This window comes from Scomber scombrus, chromosome 7 (genome assembly GCF_963691925.1).
Source record: "Scomber scombrus chromosome 7, fScoSco1.1, whole genome shotgun sequence".
Classification (NCBI taxonomy): domain Eukaryota; kingdom Metazoa; phylum Chordata; class Actinopteri; order Scombriformes; family Scombridae; genus Scomber; species Scomber scombrus.
This window is the reverse complement of record NC_084976.1, coordinates 11,320,966-11,338,607: the sequence shown is the minus strand read 5'-3', so window position 1 is coordinate 11,338,607 and position 17,642 is coordinate 11,320,966. Positions and strand designations below refer to the sequence as shown.

Sequence of the window (17,642 nt, the reverse complement as noted above, 5' to 3'; positions counted from 1 at the left end):
TTGTATACTGACTCCTACCTGTCATAGCTCGCATCAATGTGTGTATACAAGTGGTCTTTCCGGCGCCGCTGGGCCCCAGGGCCATCATGCCATGTCGGACCCTCTGAGTCTCAAACAGCTGTATGACCTTCAGCTTCCAGGGAGGGTGGCTGATCAGACCTGCATCTTCAACCTGATCGAACAGTCACAGGTATAAAATATACCCTACAGTTTCCCTATATTTCCAGCATACATGTATTTGAAGTACTACGACATGTGCTAGATGCTACTGGTTATTTTAATGGCAAATGTCTAAGCATCTAGATCAGCTGTTGGTTAGGACAACATATTATACTGCTCAGATAGAATCACATACACACACTTGAAAAAGAAATCAAGCAGAGGTATAAGTTCACGCATTAATTATTATAGGAATGAATGGAGATAATGCACCAAAAACACAAATAGCAATACTGTAATTTATATATTAAACATTTGAGTGTTAGTTAGTTGTTGTTAGTTTTTCACCAATGGTAAATGACATAATTTGTATCCCTCTGTACGCTGTATCTTGAAGCTGACATAAAAGATACAGCAGTCTCAGAGTCAGACATACTGCCTGAATTTACTCAGTGCCTTCATTTCCCATTTTCTCCCTTCATTTTTAATCCTTGTCCGTCATTTTTCCTGTTTCCGTTCATTTCTGCATCCGTGTGTCCCGCTGTATTCCTCTGCTGTTTAACTCTCTCTTGCAATCATACAAAAACTCATCCCTCACTCCCTCCTACCTGTTTGTCGATGGCAGTCTCTAGTTCAGGGTAGCCTGCTTTATCAAGCTGGATGCCTGGGAAGAGGTCCTCAATCAAGCTCAGGAAAAGTGGCTCGTCCTCATCGATCTAAAAAACATATTCATACACATGCTGTATATTTGCAACATTTCACACAAAACTGCAGAGGATTGGAGAATTGTTCATCTTATGCATCTTCACTGTTCTGGTCTGTCTGTTGTGATCATTTAGTTTGTGGTTACATTTCAATAAATCATTTGCTATAATCTTTGATACTGACTTTATGACTTTATGATTTTGATTTAACATGTGAATCTTTAATCTAATTTCCTGTTCATGAATATTGATCAGAAGGGTAAGGAGCAAATGTTTCATCCTGTATTTTTGTTTGACAATACTAAGATTATTTATTCCAGACTGACCAGTTTAGACAGGTTCATGTCCCTGAGGACCCTCATGACGATGGTGGACTCCGTGTCACTGGGGTTGGCTCTTTTGGCTGCTCCCAGTGTTCGCAGCACTGACAGGATGTTCCGTAGGCCAAAGTCATAGTGAACCTGGACAATCACAGCATTTATATTCACTTTAATATCACCTCATTAGACCTGATGAATGACACACCGAGATCACTACACTTTAATATTGACTCAAATCTTAGCATTATTTATTTGAAATAAATAAATAAAAAGGACTTATGGAGAAAATGAGGCTCTGCACACTTAGGTCCAAAGGAACTATTCAATGACAGTCAAGCTATCAACATCATGTTTAAAACAGTGAAAATTACACAGTATTGGAATGAATCTTAAAACAAGGGTGTCAAAGGAAATACTGTCTCTATAAAATCTTAGCAAAGGGGACATTTGCCAATGTTTAGAATCTAAGATTTAAGATCAGATAATTTGAACTCCCATTTTATTACTGCCTGATGGACTTGATGTAATGAGAACCAGACCGATGTCAGGTTTTATTTGCATCACTTACCACACTACCAAGATTAAGGTTAGGTTAGGAAAAGATTTACTTTATCATTAAATACTTGTATTGGACCTTATATAAAGTCCTCGAAATATATATTTTATAATGATGTGAAACTAAAAGGAGGCAATGTATTGGCATATTAGTGTATTATATATTCTCAGATATTAGATCTCTTGCTTTTCTTACCTGCTTGGAGAGTTGCTCCTCACACAGCTTGTAGAGAGTGAAGAACTTGCGGGCCAGCTCCATATTGTCTATAAACCCGCAGCTGGCCAGTTTTACCCTGATAATAATTTGACGGTCAGGAACCATCATGGCCACAGAACGAAAGTTGATCTTTAGGTTCTCAGGAAGTTCCTGCCGTCCTGCGTAACCTGGGTTCTGAAAAGAAAAAATGCTGTTTTTAATAATGTGAAAATATGAAAAACAATTGTGATTGCTAGGCAAGAAATTGTGATCTGCAAGGCATTTATACATTACTTCATACCTTCACACCTGCAAGCCATGTGGAAATTGTGTCAAGTGATGCTTCAAATATTCAGTCTTGATATATAATTAAAACATATTTTGCACTGCTTTCCCCCTCCATTAGATTTTTTCTCTCTCTCTGCATTTACTCATGATGGCTATACACAAAAAATACAGCCAGACTTCAGTTAATACAGGAACATCATTAGAGTTCATAGCATGCACTACACTTCAGCTACTTAAATCCCTAGGGACACAGCTCAGGCGCCCATCTCCATGGAGCCTGCCTTTGATTATCGTCTTTGCACACGTGTTCACACACACACACACACACACACACACACACACACACACACACACACACACACACACACACACACACACACACACACACACACACACACACACACACACACACACACACACACACACACACACACACACACACACACACACACACACACAGAGGGTAAAAAGAAAAAAAGAATGATCTTTGACCCCTTTCACCACATGGGACAATTATTCCACTGCTTTCTGTTGCGAACAGAAAGCAGTGGGATCTTGGGATAGCAAATGTGCCAAGGAAATAAAGTGATCTAACTAACTATGTATTACTGTTTAAAGACTACAGTATATTAAGTTCAATTTATGTGTAATGTTGTACAAACTTAATTTTAAAATAAGACTGCCAAGGTTGATTCAATTTAAATACACAAAAATTGCATTATTTGTGATTTATTGAAAGCTCTCTAAATACCTTTTTTTGTTGCTTTAAATAAAATGGGACTAGATGTTGTAAATGCAGTGTTATACAACCTAACACTGCATGGCATTACATTGTGACTAATATCAGTTCAACCAAATCAGGACATTTGTCTGACGTTTTTCTTCAGTTCTCAGACATTTATGTTATAACAATGAGTTTCCCTCGAACCAGTCAAAAATAAATGATTGTGAAGTCTTCATCAGTAGATCATGAATGGCAGTTTTTAATCTAAATGTTGCACCAAAGGTACTGTTGTGTCACTGACCATAGTTAGGAAGATGCCAAACTCCGGATTCATATCCACACTGTCTCCATCAGTAAAGATAAAACTTTTGCGTCGTTCCTTCTTGCAGGTGAGCACAATGGCAATCTGCTGGGCGGCAACTGACAGAACTGGGAGGTCAATCCGGTTGAACTCGTCAAAACAGCCCCACGAACCAGACTGAGCTAGACCTGAAAATATATGCAACTTGGGTCACACTCTTGAAAAATGTATTAAAACAGACAAGTCAATCATATTCAATACTCAGACAAACATTATTTATGGTCATAATCACTTAGCCTAAATCCTTCAAGCTGTGCTTCTTTGGACTCTATTGATACCTCTTCTCATGCCGCTTCAATAGCATAATAGCACCAATTTGTTTAGTGAGTCTCCCCAGTCTCTTACCTTTAAATATTCTTCCAAGGCCTCTGAAGTCCATCTGGTCAGAACAGTTGAAGACCACAACATACTTTCCCAGACAGCGACCCATGTCTTTTGTAGTCTCTGTCTTACCTAAAAAAAAGAGAGAATTTTTTAAACCATAAACTGAGGTTCATGAATTTGCAGACTAAAAACTAGACTCAATTTCCCAGCTACTAAACTAATTCTCTTATCCAGCGGTTTCCAATATTTTCAGCTTTTGAGCCCTTAAAATTAAGCAGTGTCGACTAGCCGACGCCTCTTTACAGAGTGCATTTGTCTATGACTTGTGAGAAGTTCAACAATAAAGAGGAGTTTTGCCCTGTTAATGTTTCTAAATGTTTAATTTGAATATTTTTGTGTCTGAAATGGTAAACATCAAGTCATTCATAACAAAAAAGCAAAGAGTGGAAAAATCTGAACAGTTGAATATAAACGTGTTGCTGAACAATGTTTTGTTCTCTTCAGCCTATTCAATGATATACATTCACAAACATTGATATTTATCTTGGGACTCCTTTGAAGTTACTCAGGTCTAACCTCATGTGAGACAAGACCACTGAAAAAGAAAACCAGATCCAAACAATGTATTTTTTTCTCACTATTCCTCTCTAATGTCAGTATAGCTTACTACATTCTGCCACATTTGATGTATCGTTCGGTCAGTAGTCCTGCCAAAGCAACTTTCAAAAACTGGATAAAATGAATATTTCATAAATAGATCAAGGTATTTTTTTAGGTGTCAGTCCTACCTGTTCCTGCAGGACCAGCAGGGGCTCCACCCATACTCATACAGAGAGCCTGGGCTAGGGTGATGTAGCATCTGAGCAAAAAGACAGGCACACACACACACAGACACACGCAATTACATTTCATTGGCATAAATAAGGTTAAGAATTTGCTTCCTCACGTAGGAGCTTCCATTATCCCTCACATTCAATTCATCACATATTCAAGCTAATGTGATATGATCCTCTACATGGACATTGGAGGTCAGGTACAGCTAGAGAGCATTGCCCCTGAAGCTAGTTAGGGATTCAGTGTCTTGCTCAATGACACTTCAGCAGAGAGAGTGACTTACACCGGGACCTGACCCTGGCCCTGTGTCTGAGCGCAGTTTTCCCTTTTTACTACATTGCTGGCCTCTAGTCAAATAATAAGAAATGTTTTTCAGAGAATGTAGAACAAATGTGACCACTGATATTGAACTGTATCTCCAGAAGTGATCCTCTTCTGATCATCAATGTCCCTTTCACATCAGTTCCAGTTTTACTCAGAGAATGTGAAAAAGAGAGACTAAAAACATTGGGTGACAGAAAAGGAAAGTAGCAGAGGCTGAAAAGGAGGACGCGGATAGTGTTTCAGGCAGGGAAAGAAAGCAGTAGGGAGATCAGGGCTGTCTTAGTGCCTTCAGCCATAAGGCCAACATGCCACTTCTTTGGAGAGTTGCTGTCTGATATCTGCTGGTAGCACCCTCCCTGCTGCTGTCTCTTCTCATCTCTTTCTCCTTGTCTCTCCTCATCTTTTTTCTCTCCGTCTCTTCTCATATTTCTCTCCCCTGTCTGCATGTCTGACACTGTTGCTGGACTTCTGGCCTCCTCCCTAGAGTCTTATTCTCTTCCTCAGTCATATCTTCTGTCAGTGACAGAGGTGATGTCATTAAGGAGAGCAATTATACATGAATCACATAGGTGCAAGGCTATCAGAAAACAGCATCAATGAAAAAAGGCAACGCCTGCACACTTACTGAAAGTACCTTTTTCAGTGACAGAAGTGATGACCAACGTGCGAGAGTGTTTCTACTCCTCCCCTCTAATTTATTCTCTTCCCACTTTCACTGGTCTCTCCCCTGTCACTCTACTCTCCTCAGGCTCAATCAATAGTCAGCCATAGAAACTGTGACCCATTAAACTTGAACTGATGTTGTAGTGAACATTTCTACTACATTAGAGATAAGAGTTACCAGTATGTATCTTGGGCAGTTAGATGAAATACCTTGTTGCTGCTGTGAGAAATTCCCTGTTTCCTTTAGCATATGAACAACTTTAATGAGTAGTGCAATTCCTGTCAGTCATTTTGATTGGCTGCTATGTGCATAAGGTGCTGTAAATTATTGAGGCATGATAGACTTGTTAAATTGTTAGTGATTGACACAAAGTCACATTTTCAGTGAGAATGTGCAAATATTCCTTGGTTGTGTTGTACTTGTGCTGTCAAACTGGGATACAATTGGGGATGTGTTTCTAAACAGTCCGAGTTTTCACATTTTTAAACAAAACTTGATGAAAAAATGTTTTCATTGTTAATAAGAGCTGTAGATAAGTGATTATTTTTAGAAAGGTCACTTTCAGCTGTAGCTTGTTTCATTTGGTCCAGACCAAGGGACAAAGCTGTACATTGCTGTCTTTCTGGGTTGTTACTTACTACATTTCATTTCACGCACCGTTCACTGCTGAAATACACAGAGTGGGACACATGCACACCAATGGTTTTTCTTTTCACTTTCTGATATATCAGTGAAAAATCACCGCTCTTATGTGGTGGTGGTGGACAATATTTTGAATAGACGCAGACATTGCTCATACAGGTCACGATTCAGCAGATGTCTTTACATTTTCACTTTTAAATGAATGCTGAAATCACACACCATCACAAAATAATGTTCAAATGGCATCTCAATCTGCTTGTGACTGGACTGAGAACCACATTCTTGGCGAGTGAATGAATGAAGCATTATCCTTTTTGTGAATGCTCTCTTGTAGCTTAGGTAAGAATGCAGTTGGCAATCTGGCTACTGTCCCTACATTGAGAAGGGGAGTCAACATTATAGGGAGGCTATGACAAATGCCTCCCTAAGTAGCAGCAAAGTGGTGCTCCATTATTGCAGTTATTGGCAGTCATCACTTTTGGGTACAGTAATGCTATTTGTATAATTAATTGTCTGAAAATGTTTTAATGTGAAAGTGTGTGTGTGCGTGTGTGTGTGTGTGTGTGTGTGTGTGTGTGTGTGTGTGTGTGTGTGTGTGTGTTGTGTTTCTGTTTAGAGTATTTGGTGGCCCGCACAGCTAATAGGAGGGTTTTATGAGAGTGTATGTGTGCCCTCATGTATGGCCCTCTACCTGTCAGTCAATGGCGTAATGACAAGCCTTTCAGTGCAGCCCAAGAATTCATTCTGGTAGACAAAGCCCACGTCTGTGATGTTGATGATCATCTTGTCTGAGTCCTCATTGAAGTAGAAACGGCACTGCTTCAGCCACTCAAAATCATTGGGGCTTTTGACATGCAGCCGGCACTGTCGGGAGAAAGGTTAAAAAAAATAGAGAGAGGATGAGAGGCAGAGAGAATAGAATAGAAGAGAAGAGGCAAGGAGAGAAGAGAGATAGGGGCGAAAGGAGGGGGGCAGTGATGAAAAGGGGTGGAGAGAAGGGAGGGAGAGAAGATGGTAAGTGAAGAATAGGAAATCGAAGGGCGCCATTCAGGAGGTGACATGAGGTGAGAGATAAAAGCAGGAAGAAAGAGGGAAGGAGAGGTAGGGGGGAAAAACGTATGAGGGGGTATAAAGTGACAGGAAGGTTACATTAAAAAAGGTGGAAAGACAGTGAGAAGCAGGTAAGGGGAGGATGAAAGAAAAGAGGTTGGAGGCCATAAGAAGAAAATGAGGTGGAAGGAAGGTAAAAGGTAAGGGAAGAAGGAGGCAGGGAAAAGGAGACAATTAAAATAAGTATATGAAGTACAGTGAAAATAGAAGGAAGAGGGGGAAGAGAGAATGATTAAAAAAAGGAGGGGGTCACAGAATATATTAAAGGAGAGGAGAAGAGAGGTAAAGAAGACGGCAGAGAAAAAGATTTGCAGGCAAAAGAAGACAGGGGAGAACAAATAAATACAGGCAGGCTATGAGGATTAAATAATAATAAAACACATCCAAATAAAGTTACTTTCTATTCTCCTTGGAGACCGGCGAAGGAATTTAGTGTGCCTGCAGGGGAGACTTCAATAGCAGCCTTTTCTCTAAGTCTAAATATCACTTGGCTGCCAGAAAAAATGCTTTGAAGACTATTGTCAGATAAAATTGAATCTTTGCAGTAAACTATGTTTGGTATCGGTATGACACCCCAACCTTTGGATGTCTGAATATCATATGCTGTTTAACAAAGGGATATCTGTCTTGGGCAGATGATTAGATATACACTTGAGGAGAAATTGTAAAGAACTTGTTTGTCATGGAGCTCACATCCCCATGTCTTTTTGCTTTATTTATTAAATGTTCAACAATGTACTTACCAGGTCATCAAATATGTCCCTCTGGTGAACATGGATAGTGATAAGAGTCTCATACTTGGTCCTCTCCACAGCACTCAGGTCTCTTGTGGTCATATCAATTAGTGTGTTGAGGAGATCCAGAAAGAGTTGGTTGGTTTTGGCCATAATGCGGCGATCATATCGGGCATTAGTCAGGGCCTCCTCAGAGTCCCTTGTCCATATCATCTGGATACCTAGCAAGCCCACCTGGATCAAGGATGTAAATATTTGGTAATAATCACATCACAGTGTGATGGTTAATTGTAATTATTGCCTTGTTGAGCAAACCATAAATGTACCTTCCTGAATACCAAATCAAAGTTGAAAATTACAGGAATTGAGTGGGAGATAATAAATTAAAAGTGGTCTTGGAGTTCAACGAAGATTGATGTTCATAACGGATATAAAAATCACAGAAGTTAATTCACCAAATGTACAATGTTGGTGTAATTATCAACAATATTGATATTACAACATATTTCTAAATTGTTTTTCCATGTAGTAAACAGTCCTTGGCCAATGTAAGTGTAATGATTTCTGCAACTGTCGGCCTTGTTTTAAAATGTTCATGGATTAGTTGTTTGACTCTGGCGTTGACCTACCTGAGCGGGGAAGGAGTTGAGGAAATCGATTAGCTGGAAGCCAGAGTCCTGGATGGTCAGGGCTGCCTGTCGGATAATCATGTGCAAAGACCTCTGAGATTCCTTCAGCAGGGCATTGAGCCACACTTCGACATTTCCTTCTGCTGTGACAGGACGCTCCAGCTCCACTGTCTCCCCCTCCCGTGATGATACAGCCAGGATACGGTCATATATCTGAGAAAGGTGACATGTTTTATTTATTACAATCAAAGATTGATAACTCTATTTGCACAGTGATGGCTATGATATTCTCCTCTATTTTATTTAATAAGTTATTACATTTAAAAACCTGTATTTAAATTATACTGTTTCTATCATGAAAGTTTTTTGTAGACCTTTTCAGTCCGGCAAAACAAAAAAGAGCGGCTGTAGCTCAAGAGGTTAAAGGGGTTTCCCTCTAACCACAGAGTTGGTGGTTTGATTCCCGGGCTCTTCCTGTACACGTGTCTAAATGTACGTGAGCTAGACACTGAACCCTAAGTTGGTCAGGCCAGTGCCATGCATGGCTGCTCTGCCGCCATCAGTGTGTGAGTGTATGTTTGAGAATAGGTGAATGAAAGGCAAAATTGTAAAGTGCTTTGTCTGATAAGGTAGAAACACGCTACAGTGCCGTCACAGGGATTGAAAAATGTTTTTAATCTGTGACAAAGACCTGTCCAAAGAAAAACAACAAAAAAGAAGAAAACACTCCATGATAGCTCCATGAAAGTTCACCTTGTCATGGAATCTGACACATTTGATGTTGTCAAACACATTGAGAAGGTGGGCCTGGATGGTGTGGGAGTCAGAGGCCTGACCCAGGATCTCCAGCAGTGCAGGGTCGGAGACAAAGAAGAAGCGAGGAAACAGCAGACGCTTTTTCTCCAAATAACTGTTTGATAACAAAATTTAAAAAATTCAAAAAAGTTATATAAGCAATAGTTTGTCTCAAAACAGCTGATAGCCAGTGTTTTGAGGGGTGACTTGTTTATAATTATAGAACTTTGTACTTACCCTGTGAGTGATTTCTGGCAGATTTCCAGCTGTTCGAGGAGGTGAGGAAGCAGCTGTCCCATGGTCTCATCTCCAACACATGACTGTATCACGTTGGGCATCTCATGGGCCCGCATCATTATCTTCACCCATGACTTGTCGATGTTAGAGAAACGCTTTGCTTCCTAAAGAAAGTTAAATAAATGTAACATCTGATTGGGTAATACAGCACTGGTTGCAAATCTAGTGATTGTTTTAAAGCCAATATTGCCCTTGATGATTTCTATGTACGTAAAGACATTCATTTTGAAGTCAAGTAACTGTCATTTAAATAGGCTCAGAATAAATCTAAATTTACATTTAAAAATCAAGAGTAAGCTTCTTTGTCTATTATAGTTTCATTACATAAAAGAGCTACAGGCATGGGACATGAATTTAAATGGTGAGTTTTGTGTCATGTCATTTCAATTACTCCTTGAGATTATAGAATCTGGTGTTTATAAGTCACTGTGTAGTCTACCTTGGGCAGCTGTTTTGCAATGTCTCCACCCACGAACACCGCCTCCAGGTAGATCCAGAGGTTCTGGACAGTCATCCAGTTTTCTATGATATCGGTGGTGTTGGAAAGATTCTGAACCCACTTCTGAATCTGAGTTTTAAATGGAGTGTTATACCTGGGGAAGAGGTTTCATTAGCATTTAGGTTTCAAATTATACAACACACAGTGACAGCTTTTATGGTTGCTGTTAAATTACAATACAATCATATACATTTTGTGTGACTTCAGTCAATTTTACTCTCATGGTCCTTGCTAAAATCCTAAAAGTGATAATTATAACAATCATCATTGTTGTACCTGTTGCTCATAAGAGATCCCAGAATCATCAGGCTGTCCTCCATGCTGGTAATAATCTCTGATGTACTGTCTCCTCTCAGTAGCAGCTCTCCACGGGTCTTAAAGTTAGCAAATGTAAAAGTCTTGTTGTCCCACTCTGCAATCACTTGCTTCAGTTTCTGCTCAATGTCCCGCTCTTTCACCGCACTGATGCATATATCCTGCATTAAAAAAAACAACATATGCTAAAGCAAACAAACAGTAAAAATACAGTTTTAACCAGAACATTCATTATACTGTATATATCAAAAGGAAGAAAAATGTAGGTAATGATTCCTACAAAATCTCAAAGAGAAGATTAATTTTTTTAAAAGTATTAAATCCTTTTTTTCTTTTTTAAATCAACAAAAGCATTAGCACCAATTATCACGGTCGATTTTTATTTACATAATTGCTGCTGCTGTCAAAATTGTGAATCTTCAAATTATGTCCATTAAATCAATACAAACATGTTCTCCATAAACATGTGTGCAAGTTTTATTAAGAGAGCAAAACTGTTATTAATGTGCCGACAGCTGATTTAATGGCCTGGGTGAAAATGCATGGAACAGCTTAAACAGACAACAATTTGGCACCAAGATTAATGCTGATTGCATTGTCAGGATGATTTAAAGGCATATTGTTAGTCTGTTTGTACATTTAACATTGTGTTATTTCTGAATCAAAGAGTCAACAAGGATCAGTCACTGATCAAAATGTATTGAAGAATGTATTACTTTATGATTACTTGTCTCAATATTGCAATGAAAAAGGTATTCACAGGTAAAACTTGTTGACTTCCTGTAAACAGTTTTGTGGCATTCATTGGCCATACATGATTTCAAAATCATCTATGCATCTATGACCAGTAAAACAGTTATACTGTGAAGGTATAGTTTATTTGTCATCCACTACATGCTGTTAAAATAAACGCCACTTTTCTATCTCTTCTGGCATACACTGGTATCCTGCTATTCATTCTTACCTCAATCTCCTCTTTATACTTGAGCAGAGGAGCTTCCATAATGTTGCGTAGCTTAAAGGTATCAGACTCCACCTCAAAAGTATGTCCAGTCACCTGGTCACAAAAGCAGACAGTTTTGTTAGTCAAAATGTGGAAATTTGGTTGCCTATTCTGGTAAATGTATCAGCACTATTCTGGTGGCTTTGTTACACTGACCTCAGTAATTCTCTTCCAATGGCGTGTCATCATGGCCTTGTTGGTCATTAGCTCCAACAAGGGGCAGCACTCACTGAATTCATCAATTGTTTTCTTCAGATCCAGGAAGGCCTGCCATTCCTTCAGAGCACGGGGAAGCTTGCGACACCTTGTAGTGAAATCAATTGTGATAGTCTATAAGCTTTTTGCAGCATATCGCCCAAAACTGTCTTCAAACAACAGAATAGTTCAGTATGAAGCACACCTCTAAAAGCCAGATGTGTTTGTCTTAAAAAAGACAAGCCCTTTCTGTACCAGTGCAACATTGCATCATGTATCCAAAGTAACACTTCTAAAACTGATAGAAAGCATTTCTGCCAGAGGAGGGACTAGTCCTGTGCTCTCTAACTCTTACGTCAGCACATACTGCCCTTGTGAATGTCAACTGCTTACAACATTCAAAAGTTCTGGGCTATCAGGAGAACACAAAACTGGAGTCATATTAAAACTATTTTTTCCTTAGATAAGGTGCTTTAACTTTCATTCTCTGAGCCTCCTTCCATTTCCCTTTGATGAAAGCACAGGGAATAAAACCTTGTAGAGGACAGAGTGCTAAGATAAACATGGATGGGAATGTTGAAATTGAAATCCTCCAGAGCATTCACGCCATGCTTGATGAAAAATATGTTATAGCATAACTCCAGGGAAAAGGACTTTATATCAGGCCAAGGATGAGTTGATCCTGATGGGAGGAACTGACAAATAAAAATCATTTCATTTGTTTCCCCTTGTTTTTCCATTTTCCTTTGTTACAGTTCAAATTGTCTCAATATAGTCTTCACATTTGATAGTCACTCACTTGCTGTGGCAACATGACAGTCTAACTTTTTCAATTTATACAGTACAACAGCTTAACAGCTTGGCTCTGTTTAGTCCTGTTTGTGTATTTCCTGAAAGTGTCTTACTGTTCTTTCCCTGCTCAGTGCAACTCCTGTCAGTTTAATTTACTTAAATGATGTATTAAGACTGATGTCACAGACAGTAAACAAACGGTCTAACCTCGTCTGAAAGTCCAGCAACTCGTTATTGATCTTCTCAATGTGGATGTCAGCCCAGAGGATATCATAGTAACCATTAACTGTTTCGATGACATTGTTGTAGAGGCCGTACAACTTCTGCAGCAGAGTCAGCTGCTTCCTAATTTCCAGCAGCTGAGGATGCTGGGTAACAGAAAGTCCAAACAGCTCCTCTCCACCTGTGTAAGTGATGTACTTCCTGAACAGGTTGTCAAATCGATTCTGAAGAGGAGAAGAATGGCAACAATATATACAAAAATTCCTTTTTAGTTTTATTTTTCGTTCAAAACATAATCACTCAGTGAACATTTGAAGTACAATATCTGTGAGAAAAAGAAGACAGCATGGAAAAAAAGTCACCTTCATTTGAACATAGTTATCATGTACGTCATGTAACAGACTTCCTAATGTCTAACAGTGATCTTCAGTAACATACCTGGAACATAATGAGTCTATCACTGGCATCCTGAGGAGCTAGCCCCACCACCATTGGACCATCCTGGAGCAGAGAGAAAAAAGTCATGTCAGAGAGTAGCATCTTAATAAAACTATGTTATGTTATGGAGTGTAATAAAAATAAATAGCTTGATGGGAATACTGCAGGTGGTTGGGAGGGCTGTCTGAGTCTTTGAGTATCTGTGCACTTGGGTCTTACTGCATTTTGTGTGTCTCTTATTTATTTTTGCTTTTCACCTTCTCATAGTCCTTGTAAAAGTGTCGACAGTCTTCCACGAAGGTCTCCACATTGCTGACCAGTTCTCCTCTGAAGTTTGGCTGCAGGGTCACCAACTCATTCTGCACCTCTGTGCCCCGGGACAGCAGCTTCTCCCAGGTGTAACGCAGTGTATCCACCTTATCTGCCTCCTCTTTTGCCACTGACAGCTCATACTTGTGGAGCATGGCATACGACTCCTGTGAGGAAGACAAACGATGCACAACATTTTTGAAGGGAGTGGATGTTAAATCATCTGTCTGACATGCTGGCCATTAATCAAACAGAGACACAGAACATGAAGGTCTCATTTCCTGCTTTTCTTCCACACAGTATTTGTTCCAACTCTGTGGTACTGATAAAGGGATTCAATCTCAATACTTTTACAAGCACTACAGAAAAGCTTCATGCTGACACACACTAAGGTAACCTTCATACACACACTACTTAAACACTCAAACACTGCTGGAATGCGCTGATATATGCTGCTAAAAATATCTTGTCCATTACCCACTGTGTGCATTTGTGCCTGTATGGAAAGTACAGCAGCAACCACCATATTGTATGAAGTACAAGATACTGTGATCTACCTCTATGGGACCAACTTGAAAATCAATAGATATTTGGTTCTCTCTGATCTCCTTGAGTGCTGCCATGGCAATGCGAATGTCATCGAGGTCTTTGATCTGACGATTTAGTTTCTTTCCTGCTTCATCTACAAAAGAAAAGATCTGCTCCATCTCTGAACGATATTTCCTGTTACAGTACAGTCCATAGTCCACCATCCAGTTCTTGGTTTCAGCTGTCAGGGACATCTTCAGATCCGCTGGTGGATTTAAAAAAATAAAAATAAAATAAAAAATCAGTGATGTATTTTATAAAGGCAAGGGAGAGAAAATAAAAGTAACACAGACAAATGGTAACATTAGCATGCACAAAGCCCCCTGTGTGTTAAAAATAAACATTATATTTTTATATTGTTTTTGAGTTTGTAAGTCATAATTCAAGAATATGACTTAACGTCTCAGCAGTTAGGAACAATATCCTGTAGAGAATTGCAACTTAATGTAACCTGTGAATAGAGCCAAAGCTCCAACAGTGATGTACTCTGGCTCAGAGTTTATTTCCAGCTCCAGGTCTCGATAGTAAATAATCTGGCTCTCAAACTCTGATAGCAAGGGACTGTCTTGGATAAACCTGGAAAAAAATAAAATAAAAAGCTATTGACATGGTGGTTTGTACTGCTTTCATTGGCAGTAAATAAAACAGTTCTGTGAGAACATGTTGATATCAGTTATTCAGTTTATCATACCTCCGCATAGTGTCTTCACGGTCCTTTCTCCAGATGTGATGGTAACGACTGAAACGGTCTAGAGCAGTCATCACTTCCTGCGCAATAATGCAAGACAGGAGTTATGTAGGAAGAAAAACACATTCACATTTTGGATAAGATGTACAATATAAATGTTTTATTATGTCTGGCATGCTCTCTGTGTAATTTCATATTGGACTAATGTGTTTTGTGTGTAAATATAATATTTAAGTCGGTAAGATATAATACATCTAGAAAAAATAAGACAAAAAAAACAGCGCAATATGAATTTTGATTTGATTGTAAAATTGAAAATGTTCCTTTTATTTGTTTTTTTACACATTTTTAACATAATACGCTTCAAATGTCCCCGTTAAAATCAAAGACATTGTACCTTTTTGGTGGAGCTAATGGAGGTGCTGAGAACAGAGACCAGCTTGACTATCTCCTTGTTCTCAGAAACACTCTTGTAGTAGTTTCTGGCTTGGAATGGAATGGCCTGGATCACAGATGCTGAAGTGTCCGATGTGCTGCCGTCTGAAAGGTACAGAGTTGGGAGGACATCATTTGTGATTGTAAAGATACTGGATGGACAGTATGTGTCTAAACATTGTAAACGGCTTGGCTTTTGCTTGGAAACTGAAAGAGTTGGAGTGTTATAACAAGTCTTTATAAAAAAGTTTTGTCATCTACATTTAGAAAGCATGTTCATACTGTTGAACTTTCCACCTCTTAAATTTCTGTCAGCAAATTAATCACATTGCAACCTCCATTATCACGCAGTTGAACTACGTTAACTACATGTTAGCCAGGGCACAATACGACTAAAAAGGCCTTGTGAGATAATAAAATGTATTCTGCTTCTTCCCAAAGCCACTGACATATTCATGTAATTTCCATCAGCATGTCTCTATCTGCTCCTGGTCGATGCAGCTTTGCTCTGTTGAGCTGTGAAATAAGACATTATGATTATCTAGTGACTGAAGCGCAGTAGCTAATGATCACTGTTCTGTCTGCATGCTGGAAACACGAAGAATAAGTCACTCCGGAGACAAAATGGTCGAACTGTTAAGTTTTTCGTATGTAGTTAGGTAGGGGTCTCATGTCCTCTCATACCAGCCAGGCTCCTGTATGTTGTTGCTCCATCCTCTGATTCACTCTCAGAACTGTCCTGTTTCAGAACTGCCATCCGTCTTTCATTCATTTTTCTCTGAGGAGGAGAAAACACACAAGAATCTTGTTCATGAGACTACGGAACACAATAACCTCTATCCAGAGAAATAAACATTCATTATGTTAAGTTATGTGAATTTTTCTTCAGCCATAAAAATTCATTATGTAGCTTACCATGTTCATTTAATTGATCTAATAACTTTGGTAAATCTATTTTTACCACACATAAATGGTTTCCAAGACACTTTGAAGAGAAATGTGCAGCATGTTCAAACACTATAGGTCTATGGACACATCTTGTACTCTTTTCTAGTATGCTCACTTGTGGGATCACAAGTTATAGCTTCCTGCATTAAAGAAACCAAACCCACCTTTGAGATCCTTTCTTTGCTCCACTGGCCAACTCCCTTGCTAACACTGACAACGCACTCTACAGCCCGGTTCAGAGCCTGTTGGACCTCCTCCAGAGCTGGAACCATGGCGATGTTAGGGATGGCAAGGGTCACATTGACTCTGAAGATTGCCTGCTGACCACTGCTCTTTCCACGACTGGGTAAATCACTCTCAGCTACAGGAGGAGAGAAGAGCAGCTTTCTGATGCTATTTGGTGTGACTCAAAGATGGACATTTTATGACCTCACTAGACAGAAAAGGCAAACATCAACCTCACAAGCTAAAATATATGGGGTTTGATAGAGCTCATATGTACTATGTGGTCAAAAAACCCTGCCAGGATAAAAGCGTCCTAAGAGCTACTATTAGAGTTGAAAAATGCACTACTGGCTGTATGATAGTGGCACAGAAAATAGACAATGGAAGGGAAGGGTTTTTGTTTTTGTTATAATAGTAATTAAATATATCACAATTTTGTTGTTTGTCACTTTTTTTCATTAAGATAAAAAAAAAAATACTGAGAGCAGCAAACTGATGACACAAATCCCACCTAAGAAATGCATGAGCGAGGAGGCGTGGATGCGCTTGCGTAGCATCTCCAGGGTGTTGCGTGTCAGTCTGAGTAAGGCATCTACATTGCGGTGGTTGAAGTAGGATAGCAGTTCCTGGGCTTCCTCCTCCATCACCTCCATCAGATCCCTCTTCTTCTTCCTCCTCACCAAGGGAGAGGAGGGACCAACGCTGGCAGGAGGGAGCAAGGTGTTTCTAGAGAAGAGACGGCCCTCTGAGCGACCCTCGTCCTCACCTGACATATAGGATATGACACATTGACATTAACCCCAAAATCTGACATAGCAATGCAGAGTTTGCAAAGTACCAACATTTAAAAAATAGTAATTAAGTAAGTAATTGTGTTTTTAACAGATATTTAAGGAAACAAGACATTCTGAAATGTATGGCCTTATTAGTCATGCCCTTTCTATTCTTTCATGTGTCTATCCTGATGTGCTATTTAACATTAGCTTTCTTTCATTCAGTGCATTTCATTGCACCTTATCATGTCCTATTCTGTTTGATCTCAAAAGGAAAATGTAAGTATACCTTCACTCTCAATTTGGTCTATGGTCTTGCTCTCGGCGTAGCTTTCTTCCTCAATCTTATCGATGTCCTCTCTCTGATTGTGGTCAAACTCCAGCAACATGTTGATCAGTTCATTAGCAGCCTCCTCCACTAGTGAGCTCTTAGTGTGGAGACTCTGGGCTTGTCTTATACACAGGTCCTGTAGACAAATGTATATGTGACATAAATGGGGAGAGAATTGCAATGTAGCATTAGCTGCCCACTCAACTATAATAAAACTCTTT

General features: G+C 39.4%; 1 protein-coding gene across 4 annotated transcripts in view; it reads right to left on the bottom strand.

Moving 5' to 3' along the window:
* The window catches only part of dnah5 (dynein, axonemal, heavy chain 5), a 102,245-nt gene that overhangs the window by 59,672 nt on the left and 24,931 nt on the right, over nt 1-17,642 (bottom strand). For 3 of the 4 annotated variants that reach the window (XM_062421995.1, XM_062421996.1, XM_062421997.1), the window contains 27 exons: nt 17,380-17,557; nt 16,829-17,083; nt 16,257-16,453; nt 15,829-15,922; nt 15,107-15,249; nt 14,713-14,789; nt 14,473-14,597; nt 13,991-14,226; nt 13,382-13,600; nt 13,125-13,187; nt 12,672-12,910; nt 11,634-11,781; nt 11,439-11,531; nt 10,436-10,635; nt 10,100-10,253; nt 9,601-9,764; nt 9,322-9,478; nt 8,569-8,781; nt 7,949-8,173; nt 6,787-6,959; nt 4,420-4,490; nt 3,653-3,760; nt 3,248-3,435; nt 1,935-2,129; nt 1,190-1,324; nt 768-875; nt 19-172 (listed from right to left, as the gene is read on the bottom strand). In XM_062421995.1, the coding sequence (XP_062277979.1) occupies nt 19-172; nt 768-875; nt 1,190-1,324; nt 1,935-2,129; nt 3,248-3,435; nt 3,653-3,760; nt 4,420-4,490; nt 6,787-6,959; nt 7,949-8,173; nt 8,569-8,781; nt 9,322-9,478; nt 9,601-9,764; nt 10,100-10,253; nt 10,436-10,635; nt 11,439-11,531; nt 11,634-11,781; nt 12,672-12,910; nt 13,125-13,187; nt 13,382-13,600; nt 13,991-14,226; nt 14,473-14,597; nt 14,713-14,789; nt 15,107-15,249; nt 15,829-15,922; nt 16,257-16,453; nt 16,829-17,083; nt 17,380-17,557 (4,312 nt within the window). Of the gene's footprint in view, nt 1-18; nt 173-767; nt 876-1,189; nt 1,325-1,934; nt 2,130-3,247; nt 3,436-3,652; nt 3,761-4,419; nt 4,491-6,786; nt 6,960-7,948; nt 8,174-8,568; nt 8,782-9,321; nt 9,479-9,600; nt 9,765-10,099; nt 10,254-10,435; nt 10,636-11,438; nt 11,532-11,633; nt 11,782-12,671; nt 12,911-13,124; nt 13,188-13,381; nt 13,601-13,990; nt 14,227-14,472; nt 14,598-14,712; nt 14,790-15,106; nt 15,250-15,828; nt 15,923-16,256; nt 16,454-16,828; nt 17,093-17,379; nt 17,558-17,642 lie in introns of all 4 variants that reach the window. The other variant, XM_062421998.1, reaches the window with a different exon arrangement.